We start from the raw sequence: 23,972 nt of genomic DNA on the forward strand, positions 1-23,972 counted from the left end.
AGATTTTCCCAGTAAGTGCCATTTGGGAACTTTTTTTTTGCCAGGGCAGGGCAGGGCAGGGCAGGGCAGGGCAGGGCAGGAGTGAAATATCTGAGGCCTCTGGATTTAACCACAGTATCCCTTCCGGACCTCTTCATAACTCTGATCCAGTCAAAAACTGTACAGAAAAAAACTGGTAATTTCACAATTTTGTTTATATTTCCACCCTTCTCTCAGTGAAAGTTTGGATCAGTGTTCAGACATGTTGGAAATGGGCTAAAAACTCAACAAGATCAAAACTGAATCACGGTGCCCAAAGGTGTTTGTGACTTCAGTCCAATTAAAGAGACTGTCCCAGCAGCTGCAGATTGGGTTGGCTTGATATTTCACTCCACATGATAGTACATCCCCACATCATTATGGCTTCTTAAATGGCAGCTGCTCTGATTTGGAAAACATACCGTGCAGACAAGCTCGACTGAAGCTGCAGTGAATCAGAGGCTGTGGATTTTGGAGGCCCCTCTGGTGGGCTACGCAGCGATAATTTAGCACATACAAGATCAAACCAAACTTTGGCTTGAGATGAAAAATATAGAAGAAGGATTTACCTCTTATCTCTGTTTTCAACCTCTATCACTGCCGGCCTTTATCAATGTTTCACCATGCGGGGGGCGGGAGCCTCCAGTGAGTCAAATGAAACCTACAAAAGAGCTTTAAAACTTAAAATGTGTGAGGTGTCACTTTCTTGTTCCCATTTTAGCTCTGCATGAAAAATCCACTTTGATTATTCCTCCTCTCCTGTGAATCCTCCCAGCTGGAATTTGATGCCTCTTTCAACATTTTGGCCCATTCATTACAAATGTTTACATCAAAGGCAATAACCGCATCCATTTGTCTCATGAATGCATGCATGACTGTGTCCCCGTGCACCGAGCAGTTCTCTGCAGCTCCAGTAGGGGTCACAGTCAGGATGCTGAACTCACAGTCTGCTGCTTAGCTGGATATTGATGATGATTCAGTTTGCTTACCCAGCATCCTTCTCCTCATTTGTCACAACTACTCCCTCCCAGAGCAACATAAGTCACACAGCTGCAACATTTGGGCTCCCTCTGGTTTTGGAGGGAAATATATGTAATGAATCTCTCTCACATACACTTCAGGTGCATCTCTGGTTTGTTTCCCTGCCTATTACTCTTAAAGAAAGCCTAATGTGTTGATATGGATGCTGACCACATACCACCCAACCCCATCCTGAATTGTAATCTCCAAAATAGGGGCCAAAAAGGCAATTTAGCTACAGCTAAGGCTCCCTACTAAACCCATTTGGCTTGAAAGCTTTAGGGGCTGAAAGAAATCCTGTAGCACTACAAAGGTATCATTTGCTCCAATAAGCAAACAGCATTGGACTATCAGAGCCCAGCACAATTATCTTTGATATTTAAATCTGAAGCTTTGAATAAACGAAAGGGGAGTGAATTCAAGGTCTACATTCATCCCCCTCAGTGTCAGGACTTCAATGTCCAGAGAAACAGATAACTGCTATAGTTTCAGCACATATGCACACAACACACAAACACAACCTTCCCACACAGTGATTTAAGTATAGTAAGTTTTAAAGCTCTAAATTGAAAATAACCAGAATACAACTCACAGACATGAGAAACATGGAGGATTATTATCATAATCCATCTGATTTAATTTAACTAAACCTATTAAACATATTAATACTAATCACTTTGCCGAATATGATGACTCTGTGTTACAATCCACCTTCAGAGGTACTAGTAATCCTCTAAAATACAAATGTACCTGCTAAGACTTAATACAGCAAACAGTCTTTACAAGAGCACTGTGGCTTCATAGAGGCGAACTGGAAACAGTAATGGCTGAAATGAGAGGCTTCAGCTCGGCACAAGTGTGCTTTGACATCTTTGTAATAGTTTTGGAAAAAATCCAGACATTTAAGGCAGTTGCATATTAGCATAGGGTGGACGACTGGCCTTGGTGGAGGTCCCTGCTCAGCTGTTCTACTTTTCAGTGTTCCTGTTATAAATGGTCTGATCTAATTTCTTATTTGTAACTTGATATTTTACAATCTGAGTACCAACAGGAATATTCAAGACCCAAATCCCTGTGTCACTTTTGTATCCAAACATCCTTACATGAGGTTGTTATGCGTCTTATTGTGAATGTGTTCGCTGATGGAAAAAGTTGAATGATCACACATTTTCCTGTGCTAAATGAATTCAATATCACAGGGCAGTGTTTTTTAAAAAAAAATTTTAAGCAGAACCTGTCCAGCCAACAGCTGCAGGAAAAATGCATCTCTCCATCACATAAGGCTTCATTCACAACCAGGACAAAGTAAATCAAGTTAAAATAATTATCTAGCATAATTCAATTATTTATGTTATGTTTGGAAAAGTGTTTTATTTTGACAGAGGCTGATGGAAGATCCTTCTAGATCAATAAATAATGGATTTTACACTCAATGTTCAGACAGTTCTGAGGGACTTGGATTTAGTTGCTCGTTTGATAGCTTACCATTATATTTTCAGAAGTCTGTCCATGGAAGAGCCTTGAACATCATTTTGAGATATTGCTTGTAGTAAGTGAAATATTGCCACGTCTGTGGTCTTTCATTATTCAGCAGATAATAAATGTTGATCTGCGCAGGTGCCTGCAAACCATATGCATTTTGGCTATGGCAGCGCTACTTGTCGTGCTGTGTGTCTGTGTCAAAGCCCATCTGAATCTATATACAGTATGCAAGAGCAAATAAGAGCACATGCTGCTGTCATGTGGTGTTGAATGGGAAAACCAGAGGCCATATTTCACAAGGAGTTCCCTCAGGAGATGAAGCTGACGTCAGGAGCAGGGCATGAGATGCATGGGAGTAACATTTAAGGCTGTAATACTGAAAGAATGGGGAACAAGGAATGGGGACACCCAGATGATCTTCTGTGGTAAGAGGAAATGTAGGCCATGTGATTATGTTGTGCTCTGACCTAGCTTCATTTTAAAATTCAATAACAAAGTGGGGAGATCTGTCTGTTGGTCCTCCTCCTTGGCTTTGGTCCACACTGAAATATCTCAACAACTCTTGGAGGATTGCCATGATATGTGATGCAGATTTCCATGTTACTCAGAGATAAAAAAAAAAATAAATTAAAAAAATTAAAAAAAACCCAAATTTGACAGTTTTTTCACCTTTAGCACCAAGAGCTGGTCAACGGTTTCACTTTTCCTGTTAAATATCCCAACATTTACAAGATGGATTGCCACACGTTTTGAATCGAAATTTGTGGTTCCCAGGTGATTAATTCTGCTGAGGTGATCCTCTCACTTTTCCTACAGTGTCACCTTGAGATCGACATTTATGATTTTAAGTGAAAGGTTGAAACAATATGATGGATTACTATGAAATTTGGCATTCATGTCCTTCTCAGTGACTGTAAGCACTTTGGGGATCTCTTTACTTTTTATCTTTTATCATCAGATCAAACTTCAAATTGTCTGATACTTGATTAATGATATAATGCTGCATAGCTAATTAACATTATACGAAACATCATTGTTTGAGCATGTAGCATGCTGACCTTTAAGCAACACTGTGCCTTAGTGTTGATTGTAGATAGTTTTTTTTTTTTGGTGTTTTTGCATTATTTAGTGACAACAGAGATTTACAGGAACATGGGGACAGTGAGGCTGGGGGGAGTTGGGTGGCTAATGTAACAAAGATTTCTAGCTAGAATTGAACCAGGGTTGTTACCGTTATATGGCATGTGTTACCAAAACAATTTCTAAACACTTAAACACCTTTTCAAAGTAATTTTTGTGTTGTTTTTTTCAGACACTACAGTGTCTCCATCATCAAAAGCTTTAAGAGAGCAATAACTATAGAGCAATAGCATATAAAACTAACAAAGAACTAATCAAATATTTCACTAATTAATGACTTTATACCAACTTCGTCATAAATGACAGGACACAACGAGGAAGCAGACACAAACTCAAGTCAAACAAGTTAAAAACAGTTCATATACCATTGCAGTCTGTCTGTTTCCGTCCTCTTTGTTGAACTCATAAACTCTTTCTCATTGTTGCACTGCCTTTGTTTTGCACCTCAGAGCAACATTTAGTCAAACTCAGACACCATCATCAACTGACAGATCACACATCTTATGAACTCAAGATCTCTCTCCATCTCTGTGATGGTCATCAGCAGAGGCAGTTTGTAACATTTTGCCATCCAAACACGCGGAGACTGAGAGAAAAGGAGAAATCAAACTGGGAGGGTGAGTGAGAGAATGAATTCAGCAGTACATCATTTTAACACTTAATGAGGAGCTCACAGCCCTGCATAGACAAACATGCCTTTGCCGTAAATCAAACATGCCAGCGTGAATGAAATGAAAACATTAGCCTGCACAGTGTGTGAGCGAGTAAACATTTCTAAAATGTTCCCTTGATACAAATTCTCTGTCAGTAACATTTCCTCCTCTGTTCTGCATATTGTTTGACAGACACATGGTTTTGTGGTGAAGAAAATGCCTTTTCAGCATGTTGTCATTAATAATTCACTTATAACAAACAGCTCTGACATTTACACTGAGCTGGGTGTCTGTCTGACACTGACAGGCAGACAATAATGAAGGAGAAGGAAACCAATACAGGGAGCGACAGATTCTCTCTCTGTCTTGAGCTGATGCAATTAGAAAGGTTCAGGCCTAATAAAGTGTCACACCTTTACTCGAAAAATACTGATGGAAGAAGCTGTGATGACCTTTACAGAAGTCATCCACTGACCTCAAATTAAGCTTAAATGGATTACAGTATGAACAACGAGAGAGTAAAGCAAAACCGTAAGTGGCATTACAATAACCAGGTCAAATTACCTAACAGGTTTCACGATAATTAGATTTTATGGCCTGCTGTTTAGTTATGCCTCTGTTTAAAACATCGATCATACACTCCCTCAAGCATTCGAGAGACAAATGTGACTAAAGAATGTGTGAATAAACTGCAAACAGACATGCCAGCTGACGAAGTGATTGACTTTGTTAAGTCTTTGTCTTCCCTCCTGAGTATCCGTCTGACTCACAGCTCAACAGGTTGTGAATAAACTGTTGTGTGAGATTCTGTGAGGGCATCAAAGTGCAGACAGTCTTTCAGAGCGAATGCTTTGTGGGCAGAAACACACAAACTGAATGAAACCAGAGGTGGTGTCAGTGTTTCGCTGACTAGATTATTGTCTCTCCACTCTGTGGAGTATTTTCAAAAAATACTGAGTTTAAGTCCGTTTTTGTACAGCAGTCACATCTGTACTTTTTCACTGAAAACTATTCTTCAAGAAGGAATGGCATGAAAGAAAGCAACAAAAGTCCAGAGAAAAATATAAAAACATTTTTGATATAATTCAACTTTGAAACTACCTGAAACCTTTTCCATCAGTAAAGTTAACAGGTTTTTAACAAAATCACCCACTCAGACAATGGTGTGTGCAATATCTAACAAGGCTAATACCAGTCTACAGTCACCTCTTTGATGCTGTACTTGCACTTTCTACTTTGAATAATAGTGGCTTTAAAATTAATTATATAAATAAAACCTTAGTTTAACAGGTTAACATGTTAAAATGTACTAATTGCACTTAACCTTCAGCTCAGGTTGATGTGAATGTCATTAGTTTTGCAGTTTTCTGGTTATACCCAAAGTACTGAAAAAAATGTAAATTTGTCCTAATGATGGCTTGATGAGAGTTAAGAGATTAAGGGTGTTGCTACAGAAAAAGATCAGTCAAGGTCAAAGGCTTTTCGGACCATGAGTGGCAAAACAAAATTCAATCCATCCATGTCAGTAGTTTTTGAGTTATTTCAGCCTGTTTATCTGTCCAAGATGAACACTGCCTTGCCCAGCGCCATGCCACGAGCATGACTAACAACTAATTTATTTGGTTATGGGCAACAACTCAGACTGCTTCAGGCAGACTTAAACTAAAATGAAAACCAAAGAATCTCCTCGTTTGTTTCTACTGGCGGGTACATAATGAGGCTTGTGCTCAGTGTGTCAAGAACGAAACATTGACACTACCGTAAACAGGCAATTTTCTAACTGCAGCTGTGAGCGATGAAGTTGGGTGGACGCTTGAAGGCACAGCCAGACATAGAGTCAGTGTGCTCCAATCAGATTGTGATCAGAGGGAATGTGGATCACACACAGTTTATCGAGGCCTGTAAACTCCCCTGCCAAGAATAGTATGGACGAGACGTGCAGTGCTGCACAGATAACCACTGATAACACAACACACACACACACACACACACACACACACACACACACACACACAACTACCACACACAGATAATGGCTACAGCTGTGACGATGCACTGATGTCTTCATCTTTCATCTGTAACCACAGACAGCAGTATTTCCAGAATACATCACCTGTGAGGTATTACATGAATTGTTGATTTGACGTCCCTCAATATGTCTTCAGTGAGCAGATTTTTAAGTGTGTGTTTGTGTTGCCAGTCAGCACAGCAGCCAAGGAACCATGACAACAGGCAGGGAATGTGTTGGGTCATAAAATAAATAAGAACAGTCCTGTGATGAGTGCAGAGTAATCATTGTGGGGACGATTGATTAAACTCAAAAAGTGGCGTCATATTGTCTCTAAAATACAACTCTGATGTGACGCAGATAAAACTGAGCCAAGCAGGGTGGAGGATTTAAGGGGACCTGTGGCAAATCTGCAACATAATATGCAATTTTATTATTTCTTCATTTGTGAAACTAAACATTATGTTACTATTACCTGAGAATGAGGCCTTAATATCGATGTAAGGAGTAGGTCCTGTTCTGCAGAGATCACCACGTTGCATCATCATGTCTTTATCATAGACTGTATATAAGAATGGACGTAGCAGCTGGGTCTGAAAAGTCAGGCCAAAGCAGAAGTGCCTTAAAGTGTAATACCACCGAGGGCCACTAGGGGTTTGCTCCAAAAAAGGCTCCAGCTCCATTGACTCCTATTTAACTTCTGTCATGAAATACAAAGTCAAGATTTTATTTCCATTTGTCATTATGGCATTGTCAGCTAAATACACTTATTGTTGGTGGTCCAGCTGAAAATAATCCCAATTCTTAATTAGATATTAAGAAGTATATTTGTGGGGGTTGTCTGATTTGATTGACAGGCCTGTGGTGTAGTCATGTTTCCGCTGTAAGTGACCTAGTGACATAGATCCACCGCTTGTTCCTCCCCAGCTCATCCAAATATAGCGATGGGCAAAATCTGAATTTGAGGCTTCAGAAGGGCACAAACCAATGGGTGACATTAATGTTGGGTACCGTTTGGTCTCTACAGCAGCCTAGAAGTGCTGCTCGAAGAGAAAACCAAACACTGGCTTTAAAGAAGGCCTTTTGCATTTCTCACAAGGTTTGGCTGCCAGCATATTCTTCTGCATACTTGTAAGGGGAAGGTGAGGGGATGCCTCTAAATCCTATACACTGCTCCTTTAAATAGTAGGAACCTGAGCAGATAATTGGTGGTGTTTACTCTACATGTTTTCCTATTTTGTTGAAGAAGGAGAGAAAAAAGAACTGACACTTACTCTTTTACAAAATCTCGTATCACCACGATGATGCTTCAGTAATTACTGTGGTGCACTGTTACTGTATTGTTACTGCACTCAGCCACTCCACTCTCATTCATCTTCTATCGCTTTACTGTAAATATGTGCCAGCAGAGCTGAGTAGTGTGTAAGAGCCCTCAGACAGAAGAGTTCTTCAGAGCAGAATAAAGATGGCAAACAAACAAATGTGACATTGAACCCAGAACAATAAAAATCACCGCAAAGCAAGGAACTAATTCAAAACTTCACATTAGGCCTTCTTTCAGGTTAAACACACACACACACACACACACACACACACACACACACACACACACACACACAAAATCTCCATTACAAGTTGTTCCCAGAATATGTTAAAAAAGTACAGCCTCATTCAGTGCGAAAGTCTTGCCACTCTTTTCTGCTCTGGCTCAATTTCCAAGTTCAGCTTAATGACTCATGGATTCAACATATGCTGTCATTAGTTTAACAGCTGAAACTGCCTCGAAACTCTGGCTTGCAGCATTTAAATTAACCACCTCTCCCACACAGCCAGAAGCTTTTCTTTTATCGTTTCTCTCTTCACTTCAGTGAGACCATTCTGGAAATCAGGCTTCCGTCTGCAACACCTTACATGAGACAACGAGTGCTGAGGTTCTGTCTTGGACAGCAGGGGAAAGTAACAAAGAACATTTCCAATGAGATACAGTTTTAACATATATAGCTTCTACTTTACATCTCATATAGGTAAATACTGTTCTTTTTATTTAACTGTATTCATCTGGCAGCTGTCGTCACTAGTTACTTTGCAAATTAAAGATTTACAGTTTAAAAATACAATTCACTGTTAAAAATTGTTCCAGTAGTTTTTAACCTTTTGGCCTATCACCTAAAAAAACATATCTATCTAGGGTCTCTCTGATGTTCCAGATATCTAGTTGTTAGCAATTACATATAATGGTAATTTTCCCTTAACTCTATAAAATGGCTTAATGCACTCAATATCAGATCTTTTACTAAGTTTACGATTTTTGCAATAGCGCTGCTTCTTTCCTTCCTTCTCATGACCCCGCAGATTAATTTTGGGACTCTGTTGAGACAGCCCAGCCTAAATTGGGAACAACTGTACCAAAATGGCCACCACTGATCTTTGGCTTCTGAGTGCCAAAACACTGTGACCAGTTTTGTGTTTTATTGTTAAACCAACAGAAGAGTATTGTAGCTCTGGCTGAAGTTATGTGAAATGTATTAGGGGAAAAGAAGAGCATTAAGAAAACATTTAGGACACAGTACACTGGTACTGTAGGCTTCACAATAATGACATCACAGTTGGCAATTAATCATTATGCAAATAATTGTGATTATTTATCTAATTGTCTTTTTCTGTTAATTTTATGCCACTACCGTGGTTTAAGCCCAAATTTTATAATACACATACTCTGTATAAAGAAGAAGAGCCAATTCAGATGCAGTCAGTCGAATATTAGAACGGAAACACTTCAAGATAAACAGTTGGTGCAGCTAATTCTCTAAGAAAATCACAGCAAAGGATGAGGCACATCAACAGGGTTAATCCTCATTTGCATTGGAAGAAAATGTGGAAATAGTGAAATTTGACATTTCTGTTAGTTTCATCCAACTGTTTTTGCACAGACTGAAGGAAACAATTGTCGTGATTTTTCTAAATAATTGCAGTGAGCTTAGATAATTGTGATCAGGTGATTATAAAATTGTGATACAGTGGGCCTAACTGTCACAGCAATAAAAATTGTAACATCCTTGCCTCACATTGTACAGTATACATTCTTATTATGCCTTTTCCTAATACACACACACACTCAGCACAAAAACACACACAACACCAAGGTTAAATGAAGACCAAAACATTTTTAATGCTCTCTCTGTCTGTGACCAATATCTACTCCCCATGTGGTCAGCATGCCAGATTGATTCAGTCTGATTACTGCCATTAGGGCTACGTTAATGCCAGCTCTAAATACTGCTATTTCATCAAGCTCTTCCAAAAGAATGTTATTATCCAGACCAGCACGTGTCAAATGCTACAAAGGTGCGCACACACAAACATGCAGCTACAAATAGAGACAAACACACAAAACACGGTCCACACCCTGCAGCAAGCAGAACAAAATACCAGAATTGGATGTAATTCCTTCATTTACAAAGGAGTGTTTGCTGTTTCAACTTGTCTTTCAAGTGAATTCTGTGTGACATGCACATCTTTCAGAGGATCCCCAACAGAAGCATGTACAAGACATACAAAGACAAAGTCAGAAGCTCATGGAGGATACATGGCTCATTATCTTTCACAATAAAAAGGTTCAGAGGGAAACAGTTAAATTTAATTGAATTCAGTTTTATTTATAGAGCACCAAATTGTCACATAAATCATCTCAAATAATTTTATGTTGTAATGTGAACAGAGAAACTCAACAATTATCCCTTTAGCAGGAACTTGGCACCTGTTTCTACATTTTTTTTGAGGTCCAACAGTGACCTCTAAATATCTGACCTCAGAATAGGACAACAGACAAGATAATGGAAACACTAGACTCAAGACAGCTCTTCCTCTGGAGAGGATGAACACACTTAGCAATTTAATGTCAATCAGACTACGGTACTAAATATTATATGCAAATTGAAACTTCACTGTCAGAGAGAGCTGACAGATTAAAAGTCAGTATGTCACTAAAGGCAAGAGCATTCATCCTCTGGGGAACACGAATGTCCACATCAAATATCTGGCCAGCACAATTTGGCCAAAGGGTGTTCAAGAGGGTCGGTTATGTCATGGCCAGAGATTTACATGAGACATTAAGTTATCATAAGACACCAGAGAAATCAGGAAATCTGTAAAACTTTAAGAATTGCTTTCATGAATATCCACAAAAAAATGTAATGGCAAGTTGGCCCCTCCTTTTTTTAGACTTCATGAACAAAACTGTGGCTCAAAGTCAACTTTTGACCTGATGCTGACACTGTTTGACAGGTCAGGGGGTCGTGACCATTTTAGAAATGGTTCATCCATCCCACATTTCATCGCAATCTAACCAATAGTTGTTGGGATATCTTACTATAGACCAAAGTGAACTGAGTAATAGCTGGCCACGAACAAACATAAGCGTTCTTTTTAATAACATATTGCTCCAGCGTGGTCTGAAATCAAGCTAATTTCCTTTGAAAAACAAAGGCAGGTGCACACGTTGGCTCAGGTGCAACATCGCATTTTCCATCCTCCTGTCAGGTAGCTGAGGGTTTCCTGCTAAGTGGCCCTGAGAGGTGGATGTTTATGGTTGTAATGCATCCTGACTCCCTCTGGTCATTGCCCTCTTAGCAGTGGGAGAATATATCTGTCATGTAGCGTTGTCATAATTATTTTGGGCAGGGCAGAGTGTAGTTATCTAGTCCATGGCTGAGCATCTCTACAGGCCTGGTGATCCAATAATCGCCCACGTCCACACTAATGTCACATGGACTTAAATATCAGATGCAAATGAAACCAGAAAACGTTCTCATTCAAAACTGCTCTTCTTACTAATTCACACTCAGGTCTTTCCTCCTCATCTCTTCCCCTGCATTCACTGTTCATCACCTCCTCTCCATCGGCCATCTACCATCTCTCTCTGCTGTCACTCTCCACAAGCCTCTGTCTCTTTAGCTAAAGACGTGGATAAGATGTGGCATCCTGTAACCTGTGGTGAAGAAGGTACAAGGGGGGGCGCAGAGGGCGTCAACGCCACTACAGGTGAAGCCCCAGCATCAGCAGGGAAACAGAGGGGGGCGTCACTGCTGTAATCAGCCAGAAACTCTACAGCGCAGCAGGCCAGGAAACCAGTAAATGCGCACACACACACACACACACACACACACGCACGCGCACACGCACGCATGCACACACACACACACACACACACACACACACACACACACACACACACATTCACATACATGCACGTGGTATGAACATGTGAATGAGTCCACGATACACACACACATGCTGATAGACGTTACACAGTTAACACAGTGTATAGTATTGTTATCTACATGAGCATTAAAGTGCTTTGACTAATCTTATTAGTTGTTGTTGAGCTGAAGGCACACCATGCTGCTCAATGTTCCTTCAGTATTAATATCCTCTTGTCTCATAAATCAGTGACTGAGCTGGTAATGTAATTTAAAGTTGCTAAAATGAAACTTTAGCAATCACTTCGTGATATTTTTTTCCTTTCACACTTACACTTATAGCAAAAGTTTGACAATGTGGGAATTGTTTGTTTCTGGCAGAAAGTTAGAGGATAAGATTTAAACTACTTAAATGCCTGTATGCAAAATATGAAGCTACAGCCAGCAGCCAGTTAACTCAGCAAAAACATAACATGTTAATTAGTGAGCTTTACATGTGCTGATAGCTGAATATTTGTACTTTTAGACAAAGCCAGAATGGCTTTTTTCCCATGTTTTCAATCTACATACTAAGCTACCCGAAACATGTCTGTATATAGACAAGAGAATGGTCTCACTAATTTAACTTAAGTTAATTTTCCAACATGTCAAACTATTCCTGTCAGCCTGCAAACATAAACCCACTGAACAATGTCATAAACATACACAAACCCATGTACTGGATTTATTTTCAGGTGGCTCTCCTGTCAACACATAACGCAAGACTTTGCATGTTTGACGATACTAATGAGAAAATGTATAAAATTATTTTTGCATTTCTTGCATAGTCTTTTGTAATTGTGCTAATAAGAAATAAATCTAAAGGTCTAAAGGTAAAGAGATTTACTGACGTCTCTGTTTACAGAATGATCAAAAGAAGCTTGGTGTGCCACAGAGGCAAGTCTTTTCCAAATAAAGAAGAAGAAATGTAAACTACAGTATATTGGATTTATGTATGTTTCATACCCTCTTTACCTTCTGAATTCTAGTCTGATCCAACACTTTACTGGGTATTGGATTTTGTCACAATGAAGCTAAATAAAAAAAATAATTGAACTTTAAGATCACAAAACTTATTAATACATTTCCAAAATTTAGGGTTTAGTTGTATTTAAAATTTAAAAACAAGTGCAGTGGGCTGTTTCTCCTTGCTATGAAAATTTGTAAGCAGATCTGAGTTCTGCCTTTCTGAGCATCTAATAACAGAAAAACTGGCATGAAGAAGACTTTGGTAAGGAATAAACAACATTTAGGATAAAGTTTAAGGGTAATTTAGTGGGTAAGCTAAAGAGGGACAGGGTGCTGTAAATATATCGGCATCATACTCACTCCCACTCCTTGCGTCGTGCCTGCGGTGTGCTCTGTATCTTATGAGCTTGATGGGCTTTGACGATGTCTCTCTGCTCGATCAGGCCGCCCCGCCGTCTCTTGATCACATTAGGACTGACCGTCAAGTCTCCATCCGTCCCCAGCATCCCAACTCCAACGTCGAAAGTCGATGCCACATCAAGAGTGAGGCCGAGACGGTTTGGGTGTAGAGGGGGCGCAAGGCTAGACATATGTGGGAGGTACAGGGTGTCGTAGCTGGTTGACAGACTTTGGGGCTCCAGAAGGGAGTGAGACTTAGAAGACAGGTTTGAACCTCCGGCCCGTCCAGCATGATGCTTCTGCCAGCCCTCACAGTCTGTTGGGGATGGGTGGAGGTGCCTGGGGGTGCTGCTGCCACACATCGTCCCCATGCCCGGACCCACACCCACTGGACACTCCAACCCACCTGGGCCTCTCGGTAGCCCCAAAGCATTGTGGTCCCCTGTCAGAGAACGAGAGCTGACCGAACAGGAGCCCAGTTCCAGCATGGTGGGAAGGCTGCCCGGGATCTCAGCATAGTGCTGCAGGGAGAAAAGAAAGGAGAGGAGATAGAAAACAGCAAAACAAGAAGTGAGAGACTCATAATATTAACTCAATACACTCAATATGTTATTCATTGTATAAACAGAGGCTGAGCAGACTAGGGACGTTAGCAAATATGAATGCAATCCACATTTTTTGCATGAATATGTTCCTCATGATACTTTATGATCACACACTGAAACTGACGTGACCTAACAATAGACAGGTGAGCTCAGCGGAGGTTTGGGACTTCCTCCCAGCATATGCACAAGGAGTAGTTCAACCAGCAAGAAAACCATGCAGTATTGTCCAAAACAGTTCTGTGTTTACTGTTAAAGCCCCCTGTTTTATTTCCACTATTTATTTCAACCTCGACCATAAACAGTTACAAAAATAATGTATTCTCTTATTTTTAGAAGATGGCATTCAAATACAAATAATGCTTCATTATTGGATCATCTAGACTCATGGTAAAAATATTACATTTTATATGGGATATGGTAAATACATAAAGCATTATGGGCTGCTAAACGTGACTAAGTGGGTCATAAATTGCAGCTGAAAGCAGCAAAACAAAGAAAACAAAGGTAATTTCCAATAATAAAAAAAAAAAAAATCATATACCCATATGAATTCAGATTGCAGAACTGACACACATACAAGTAGCAGCTTCGTGTTAAACCCCAAGAACAGACTCGATGCACCCACATCGTTGCCACTTGCACATGCAGATACTCAAACTGTCTCTGTTTTGGTGTTGCATTATGGCTCCATCAGTCAACAGCCTGAAGACAGCTTCTGTGTAACTAGGAATTTGCTCAGTTAACCCTTTAAGGAAATTTGCCAATGGACCAATAGCGCTCCCTGTCCTCAGTCGATTTAAAATATGACCAATCCCCTGGGCATCAGAACCAATTAGATAAGCTGTAATGCAGCCCTCAAAACAAATAATCATACAATGCTGCCAGTGCTGTTCTTATTGGTGCAATTAGGAAGATAGGAGGGTGAGAGGAGAGGGAAAGTAATTTTATCAACCCATCTTCTCCTTTATCTGGAAGGAACATTGAAGGCTAGTCTGGTCTTAGGTATGTGATAAGCAGGAGAACTACATCCATCTTATTTCCCGGCACCCTGCAGAAGCCTCTTTCCTTCGGCTGCTCCTGCCATTTTAGTTAGCCAAATGATAGCTTTCTGGTTTTACAGCCCCTCTAAGGGAAAAGGCTCTTAATAATTTGTATAGTGAAGATATTGAGCCATAAAATAAGGATTGCATGAAGCTGATAAGTTGGCAGAGTGAAACCAACTCTATTCCACCGTCTTGCACATCAGCCTAAAACCCATCAAAGTGCTTAACCCTTGTGTTGTCCTTGGGTCAAAATGACCCGCAGCTGTGTTCAACCAAGTTCTATTTTATTTTCATATTTTTTGGGATCATTGGTGACAAGGAGGCTGTGAGGGTTTCTTTAAAGAATGATCACCAATGATCCCAAAAAATATAAAAATATAGAAATAAAATAGAACTTGGTTGAACACAGCTGCGGGTCATTTTGACCCAAGGACAACACGAGGGTTAAGCACCTTTTGAGTCATTCATTTGTTTGCTGTCAGTGAGTGAACACACTGCTATGAATGAGACATTAATTAATCATAGACCTTCGAGTTGATGATGACGATGATGGTATTGCTTGTACAAGGAAAAAACTTGCACCTCCTTAACTTCAAGTGGTCCCCACTAACACCTCCATGTAGCCAAAGCAAAACTATTTCATAAACTGAATAAACACAGCTGCAGTTCCTAATAAACAGTGTACTGTATGGAAGATGATAGCTCACCTGAAATAACCAGAGGCCTCAGGGTAAGAAGCAGCACAACAAAAGCTGATATGCCATGAAATGTCCTTTTCTGACTTTTGTTCTACGAGGACACAAATAAATCCGCAACAGTTTGATTTATTAAAGTCACGAGGCAGAAAGGGATATATAAAAAAAAAAACTGGAATAAAAGAAATGAAGCAAATTAGCAAAAGTGGCAAAAAAAAAATACTGCAAATTAATCATCAAACATTAATACTTTCCTGAGGCAAGGGTGACTGACTCCAGTCATTGAAGCTGGTGGAATTGGTCCAAATGGTGACAGTGCTGGTATAAAATGTTTTACAGCTCTACTGTGATTTACCAAGTCCCACATTATACTCTCTTTTTGTGTCTTTTAACTTTTTGTTTTGGTTTAATGGTGCACTTAATCACAAAAAGCTCAAAATAACACACTGTACACTGGCTGTTCAACACCAAACAGCACATAGCCACTATTGTTGAACATAGAGGAGTATATTTAAAGAGACAGAGATTTCACTCAGCTGGTGTAGACACAAACACAGAGCTTAAGGGAGAGTGAATATTGTACTTAGATTTGTCAGGTTTCCCAAAACACAACTCCACATGAATCATAATGCTTGCTCCATGTCTGCTGCATCTTAATTATTTCACTGTTGGACATATGCAAAATCAACCAATTAAATGTCAAGGAAGGTTGTGCTTTTAATTTTTTGTGCTGCCTCCAAGTGGCCAAAAATTTTTTTTTAACCTGTTAAATCCCAGGTTTTTCCTTGCAGTTTGAGTAAATGCATTTTACTCATTAGACCTCCCTTACACAAATGTTATACCCTTATTTAATTCTATGTTAGTTGCGTTAGGGCGAAATTAGTTTTTTTGCACAACTGAGTCATAATATAGTGGCCATTAAAAGATTTACTCCTCTAATGAGCAGAATATATGTGCAGGAGTGTAATTCTTAAACTAGGTCAGTAGTTGAATAAATGTACAAAACACACGATTCCATCTGTTCATTGAGGCGTTTCACTTACCTGCTTATCTAGAAGTTTAAGTAAGATACCACTACCAGAGGTGTATGCAGGAAGTAAACTGATCTGGTCATGTGACATCTAATGCTAGTCACATGACAATGATAAATTTCTTATCGGCACTATTTTTTCATTCAAAAGTTGAATTTCTTACCAAAAGCCACAGCACTTTTAAATATTCCAGAAACACGCAGTCACAATTGGAACTGTTAATAAACAGATTCATGTAACTTGAACTGAGCTGAATTCAAAAAGAAAAACTTAATTTGCTCAAATTAGTGACAAAAAAACGTGTCTTTTTGGTTTTATTAGCAAATTTACAACAGCTTTAGAGTGCAGCCAAATATCATCATCAGTGCTGAACGTGCTACCTTGTCTTATGATGTACCTTTCCCAGGTTTTTTCTGAGCTACATCATATATTATAGATGTAATTTAGAGACACAAACATTGAGACAGTAGGTGGTTTCAACTACAACAGATCCAACACTTAGACTGAGCTAAGTGTCATCGCCAAAGTGTCCTTATGCTGTTACAGGAGGACCACTGCTGGCAACTCTACCTCTCTAACCAGTCTATTAAAATAATAAGAGCAAATGGTAAGGAAAAACAAATTGATTGGAAATGTTAAAGAAACAGCAACTGGACATGTTGTATCTCCAACATAAAAATGTACTAAAGATTTCTGCAGTGAGGATCTTTATTGACTGGGACGACCTATCTGGCCAGAAATCAATAAATCACAAATCAATTCTTGAGGCACTCTTTTACAGTTTTTCTTTATGAAGCAATATGAAACAATCAGTGGTGTTTCATTGTGTTTGACTGGCTGTGCCCATTACATCTGACACCTTAAATTTGCTGCTCTCTGGGGGATTAATAGTATATAATGACAATGCTGCGGTTCTTGAACCCGGAGAGTAATACGACTAGAGGTAAAATGGCTTTAAATGCACCTGTGTAATGAATATGAGCTGAGCTTCCAACACAGACAGAAAACACCTGGTGCTGAAAGTCCTCCCCCCTTTCCTCTGCAGCTTCAATGCACCAAAATGATATCCAGAGGGAGACTCAACTAGAGAAACACGTTTGTCAGAAAAATGTTTGTCAATACATTTGTCTATTGTGTGGTTCCTGGCAGGGGCACGTGGGTCTGATAAACGGGAGAAGAGCCTTCATTGATCTGGTGCTTACTTAATCCATTTTGCAAATTATGTTTTCAGACTGAATGAACAAGAATACCAGCCCAGTTACATGATACAGATATTTGCGTTCCTGCTACATGAGTTAACAGAAAAATACAACAAATACAAATAGATGAACTTTCAAAGGTGGCTTATTCAGAACCAATCACAAACAATATGCTGGTACAAACATTTCAAAGTCAAAGCCTGCTTTATTTGTCAGACTTGAATAGTAAAAGCACACCATTAAAGGGTTGAAGGACAAAAAAGCCTCTTCCAAAAGATGACAGCTCTTAAACACACCGGCATTGATGTTTGACATAAATATATAACAAAAAATATTACTTTTTATTGACAAAACAAAAGGCTACTCTTTAATTTCCTCCAGTTCTCTACACATACAGTTTTTTGGTCTCACTGTATGCTGTTCATATTAGTAACCTATAGCATAAGGCACTTAAGTGACGGGTTTATGGTCATCTACCGTCTGCTGGTGAGATGACACAGTGACATAAAGACTAAATGATCCCTTATGTGGCGTCTCTTGTCCTTATATTCTTTTCCACACGATGTCGTAGTTTTGGGATAAAAAAAAAAGAAGAAGAAGGATAATATGCTAATTTACTTTCTTGCCAAGAGTTGCATAAAGAGCTAAATACCACTGACTTGTCTGTACAGCTACTGCCAACAACTGGTTGGCTCTGTGAGCACAAAGACAGGAAACAGTTAGTTTTGGCTCGTTCCAAAGAAACACCTCTAAAGCACACTAATTAACATGTTAGATCTAATTTGTGTTAAGGTTGCTTTGGAGGTGCCTTTAGGGAGGCTAGAGTTGGATAGCTGTTTCCCTGTGATCCCAGTCTTTATTAAAAAAAAAATCTAAGGTAGCTAGTAGGAGCTAGGTTATCATACAGACCGTGACAGTGGTATTTATCTCCACATCAAACTTATTAAAATTATTAAAATTATGAGGAAGAAGAGGGAGTAATTTGTATAATTAGATTTCAATTTTATAAAATATGTATGCCCCACTCTGCTTTTTCATGTGACCACTATCAGGACAATAATTACAGACACGTCCCACCAGCCCAACAAAAGACCACAACCACTAAGCTTTATAAAGAAACACCCACAGTGCAGTGCACTCAGACATCAAGGTTCAGCTGCTTGCGCCCACACTCCTCAGTGGTTGCTCCTCACAATTATCAAAACCATACACAGCCAAGAAAGTTGACTGAGGCTTGTTACCATTCTCCTATTTAGCCTTTAAGAGGCTGGTTGTTGATTAGCCTCGGACGCTCTGAGCTTTCACTGTCATTATCGGAAATTGCTCATAAACTTCTAATGTGCTACTCACAGCCATGTGGTGATTTCTCAGTCACTTGGGGTAATATGAAAGAGGAAAAAGAGAACGTGCATGTTGACTCAAATTGTGTGTATGCTCTTTGCTGGACAGCCAGGTGTTTGCAAGGTTAATAATGAGGAGTGAAGGAGCGGTTGAGGCAGGCGAGGAACCTTCTCACACCTGCTGCCCCTAACAGCCCACACAGCTGCCTGATTAGACATCATATTTCACCACATCCTCCCCTCAGCCAGGATGTCAAACTGGTGAGTGGCCAAGCATGTGTCAGGAAGGGTTATGCTATTTAACCTGAAACTAATGGGCAATGTGTTTGAAGGGAAAATCAGGCAGAAAACGTCAGCCATCTGAAAATAACCAACAAATGCAGGAGATTTAACGACAATGATAAGAAACCTGGAGAACAGTTCACAGATTTTGGAGAGTGAATCAAAGAATCAAATTTAATGCCAGAAACCTGACCATTTCAATCACCTGCAGCCTTAAAATCTGGCCTGATGATCGCTTAAATGATCAATTTCAACACTGATGCTTATAAATAAGTAGAAGAGGTCATACAGTGTAAGAAAACTTACGTATCCTCTCAATGAGAAGTCTAATTTTCTTTATAGCTCAGCCCCTAACATAGAGCAGTTACTCTCTCTATAATACGGCCACAGCATATTACTGTTCTGTATTATACAGAGTGCATTAGGCAGTGCCAACATCTACATATTGAATTTACAGCTTTCATTTACACTCTGTGATGCATTTTGACGTAGCACAATATGCAAATCTGTAAAGGCTGATAGGCAAAACTTATATCTTTCAGAACACATGCAACTAATATGCACACTTTACGTTTTCTACTTGAGACTATAATAACTGCAGAGGGATACAAAGATAAGAAATAAACCAGCAAAATGTTTCCACTGCTGCTAGTACAAGTCTAGTCAACCCACAGCCATGACCCTCTGCTTCCATTGATTACTTTATCTCCTCTGTATCTAGGAAAAATTAAGTGTATTTAATGACAGAGATCTACAGATTTTTTTTTTTATACAAATGTAACACCTCCTGTGGACGTGTTAATGTAAATACTATGTACTGTAAATTCACTTTTTATCCTATCTTCTCTTTTTTTTATTTAGACTTGACTGCATAAATGTAATATAAATTGTTTTCATTGTTTTCATTCATTTTTTTTTTACTTGTGCTATCATGTTAGTTTGCTTTTATTTTGTACATTCAGCATACCCTTTTGCACACATTTTCATCCTTTTCATTCAGACATCTCTATTTCATACTGCTCCTCGTGTACAGCGTGGTGCTGTACTTGCCATTCTTTTCATGCATCTATTTAGTTCAAACGTATTTTATTTCATGATTCTTTGCTGTATTTTAGCACGATGTGTTACTCTGCAACAGTAACAACCCCTTTCCCCTGCAGGGTTCATTAAAGTTTCATGTTATCATTATGTAACTATTGTACCATAAACACTGAATGACCTGAGTTTAATAGATCAAATTGTCGGCAGCCTGAGTCACAGACATTTGACAGTGAACATGCAGGGTAGCTCTTGTTTGTGGATTAGTTTAAATATTAATTCGTAAGAGTTTTCTTTTGCAGTAGACATGCCTGCCTGAGTTCTTAATTAAACCCATCAGAAACACTGTCACACAGCGCAGTATGATTTTAAATTTGTGGCATTTATGAGTTTGATAGATTTGGCAGAAAAACTAAAAGTGACTCTTCATTTTTCAATTTGTGCTCATTTTCTTCAGTAATTTATCTGGCTCTTTGTCTGTAACTGCAGCCAGGTATACCATAGTCTTTAGATGATGAAAAGACACTCCTCAGAGGGATCCTCTGCCGTGATGACCTTCCAGGAAAGACCATTATGCAACCCAGACACATCAGATCAGTAATGATCAACACTACTAATAGGACCACCACATCCAATCATCAAATGCTGAGGTGGCCTCATGGGGAAGGGCTGGAAGGCGATACAAATCCTTCATTATAATTTAATCGTTATAATCTGATAGGACTGCCACTAACTATTATTTTCATTATCAATTAATCTGGTGATTGTTTACTCAATTTATTAATTAGCTGTTTGATCTTTACAATGTCAGAAAATAGTGAAAAATGTCAACCAGTGTTTCCCAAAGCCCAAGTTGTTTTGTCCTGACTAACAATAAACAACCAAAAGATATTTAGTTCATCATCTTTGATGACTAAAAAAATACATAAATTAATCACACACGAGAAGCTCTTATGAGCAAATTTGAGCATTTTTTTTAATAAAGAAAATGGCTTAAATCGATTAATCGATAATCAAAATAGTTGGCAATTCATTTTCTGTCGTTCAACTAATCATTGCAGCTCTATATTCTGAGAGATACATTTATTTGAGAAAGCATGTATGGAGTAATACAGCAAAATAACAACCCAGCACTCACAGTGCAGGCTAAAACAAAATCAATCATTTTGTTTTTCACATCCTGAACTGTCAACATTTTTCACATAAGCAATTCTCCAGTACTTAATGTCCCCTAAGTTAATGATTCATAAAGTTTCAATGATGTTTGGATGATGGTGATCAAGGAGGCCAAGAAACACATTTGACTTCAACCTGCTGTAAATGACCATCATCTTCATCTGTGGGGGACCACCATAAGAAAAACCCAGTGTCCCAGGTCTGGTGAAAAGACTGATGCAGGGTCATTCAACTGCACTGTGATTCGAACAAGATGGCTGTCTATAATATTACAGACTAATCATATTTTACAACTATCAGAGTTTGTAGCTTAAAGGAATAGCTTGTTTTGGCTATGGTTTTCTTGAACCTTACTCTTTGTGTTTGTGTATAGGTGTTGGAAAGATGTTTAATTTATAGGAGACAAATAAATCTGTGTTTAACTGAACTGTTACAATTTTGTTCTGCACGACTACTGGTTGACAACTCAACATCAACTGCATGTTGGAGTAAAAAGCGTTGCAGATTGATCATATAGTCATTATAAAAGTCAGCAACAGAGAAGTTTGTGAACTTGGTCCACCTCTGAGTGTATACATGTGTCTTGAAAGGGTGTATTCATGCTGTAGCTTTAGCCGAAAGTCGAAAATGTATGAGAAATAATTAAAAAGTTTGCATTCAACTATATAGTTCATCCTTTTATAAACAATGAGGAACAATCTATTGCACATACAGAGTACTGCTGCACACTCAGTTGTCCACAGGGAACACATACTGAAGCAAAAAAGCCACTGACATTGACATTTTTGTAAAAATGTATCCACAAGGCCAAAATGAAATAACATCACATTTGAAACATGGAGCCATCCTTAAGAAAACATATAAGTTAATCACCTAAATATGAAAACGGCTGCAAATATCTGTTGCATCCATTAGTCACACCCAATGACAGGCTCAGCTCAATGGGATGCAACAGTGTGCACACTGTGATGAAATGAAATCAGTAGCTGTATGAGGATTTATTGCCTGAGACTTATATTCCTCTCTGTTGAATAAAATACAACTGAGGCTGAACTTTTGATACATACTGCAGATGTGAAATGACACTTAGCCAGTATTTTTTATGTCCTTATGGAATTTGCTATGTCTGCTGAATAATTTGTAGTGGCTGATTAAATTGGGCAGGTTTTGGCATATCTGAATGAATAAGAAAGCTGATTTGTGCTGTGAGAGTTTAAATTTCTGGCTCATCAAAAATTTCCGTGACAAACCACGTCAGTGTAGCACAGTTAAAACTGAAGCAAAAAACAAAAAGAACACAGCAAAGTGTACGAGTCTTTGGAAGTGCAACCACAAAACTGGCACCTATCAGCAGCTGAACAAACCAACTCATAAGAGTCACCAGCTTCAAAATACAGTCTGCAGACACAAACTAATAAAGTTATATGATATGTTTCTTATTTTAAGCAGTTCTCTTGCAACTTAATTGGCTCCCTTTATCCTGGATAAATTAAAGTAATACCAGTCAGTATCTCAGGTTCAATTTCAACCAGTGATTACATCTTTGATCTTGTGGAGTGAAGTTACTAAAAGCCTTGTTTGTCTTCAACGCATTGGACTGTGGACAGTCCTCCTCCATTCATTCTCGTTTTCATGTCTTCTCGTTAAACAGATAAAAGTCTTGTTAAGATTAAAATCTCCTGTTCAAGAAAAACCTCCCTACGACAACCGTTTTCACAAAAATCTGACTGCGCTACAAAATCATTTTCACATAATCATGCTCTTTTCAAAGAAAGACTGACTGCATGTTGGATGATTCATCATCTTTGTAAATGATGAATCACAAATAATAAAATAATGTGGATCTGACTGTAACTGTAGTGGGTGGTCCGACACACACACACACACACACACACACACACACACACACACACACACACACACACACACACACACACACCTTGTTTTCCATAAGAATGAGTTCTAGAGTTGTAGTCAGGTTCAGTTTTGTGCTGATTAGAGGCACTAATTTATATGCTGTGAAAACCAATTTACACCCCTGACAAGGAGAGTGCTGTTATTCAATCAGGACAATCAGAGCACTTGACAAGGAAAAATTAACAAGAGACAGCAAGAGGAAAATATAGGCAAACCAGACTGGGGGTGTTAAGTGACAAGTGTTTGTATGAAGAAATAATTAACGAGACAATCCAGGGAAGCAGGAATTGATCCAAGCAAAGGTCCATTTGCCCTCATTGAAAAACAGATGATTTGATCAATTCGAGCAAAAGCTGATCACCCTTTCTATTGAACTAGTGGTCAGAAACTGGATGAACGGCTCCAATTTTAGAGCTCCAATTCAGGACAAAGAGGAATGTGAAGTGATGAAGTCGACGGTCGATGCGGTTTTAGCCTCCAGCAGCCTGTCATCTAAAACACAAACACTGATCATTCAAACTGCCTCTTCCTTTTTAGTCAAAGTCCCTTGACTTGAGAAGACTGATGTGTTCTTCTGATGGATGAGTTTATCTAGCTAAATCGCCTAAATGCAGGTTCATTTTTCAAGATGATAATAAAATACACATAAAAAGCTTCATTTGCTTAAGTCCCAGGTCATAGAGAGACAGGGGCAGAGGCAAAGAGCCACACCGAAAGAAT

The 23,972-nt window shown here is 39.0% G+C and overlaps 1 protein-coding gene across 1 annotated transcript in view; it reads right to left on the reverse strand.

The window, feature by feature from the left end:
• Positions 1 to 23,972, reverse strand: part of LOC138198813 (voltage-dependent R-type calcium channel subunit alpha-1E) — a 101,394-nt gene that overhangs the window by 76,832 nt on the left and 590 nt on the right. Inside the window, exon 2 of the mRNA XM_069150475.1 lies at positions 12,888 to 13,447. Coding sequence (XP_069006576.1) covers positions 12,888 to 13,414 — 527 coding nt within the window. The 5' untranslated portion in view covers positions 13,415 to 13,447. The remainder of the gene's footprint in view (positions 1 to 12,887; positions 13,448 to 23,972) is intronic.

Source organism: Embiotoca jacksoni, unplaced genomic scaffold (assembly GCF_022577435.1).
Source record: "Embiotoca jacksoni isolate LCO1_2020_lvr unplaced genomic scaffold, fEmbJac1.0.p SCAF_16, whole genome shotgun sequence".
Lineage (NCBI taxonomy): Eukaryota > Metazoa > Chordata > Actinopteri > Embiotocidae > Embiotoca > Embiotoca jacksoni.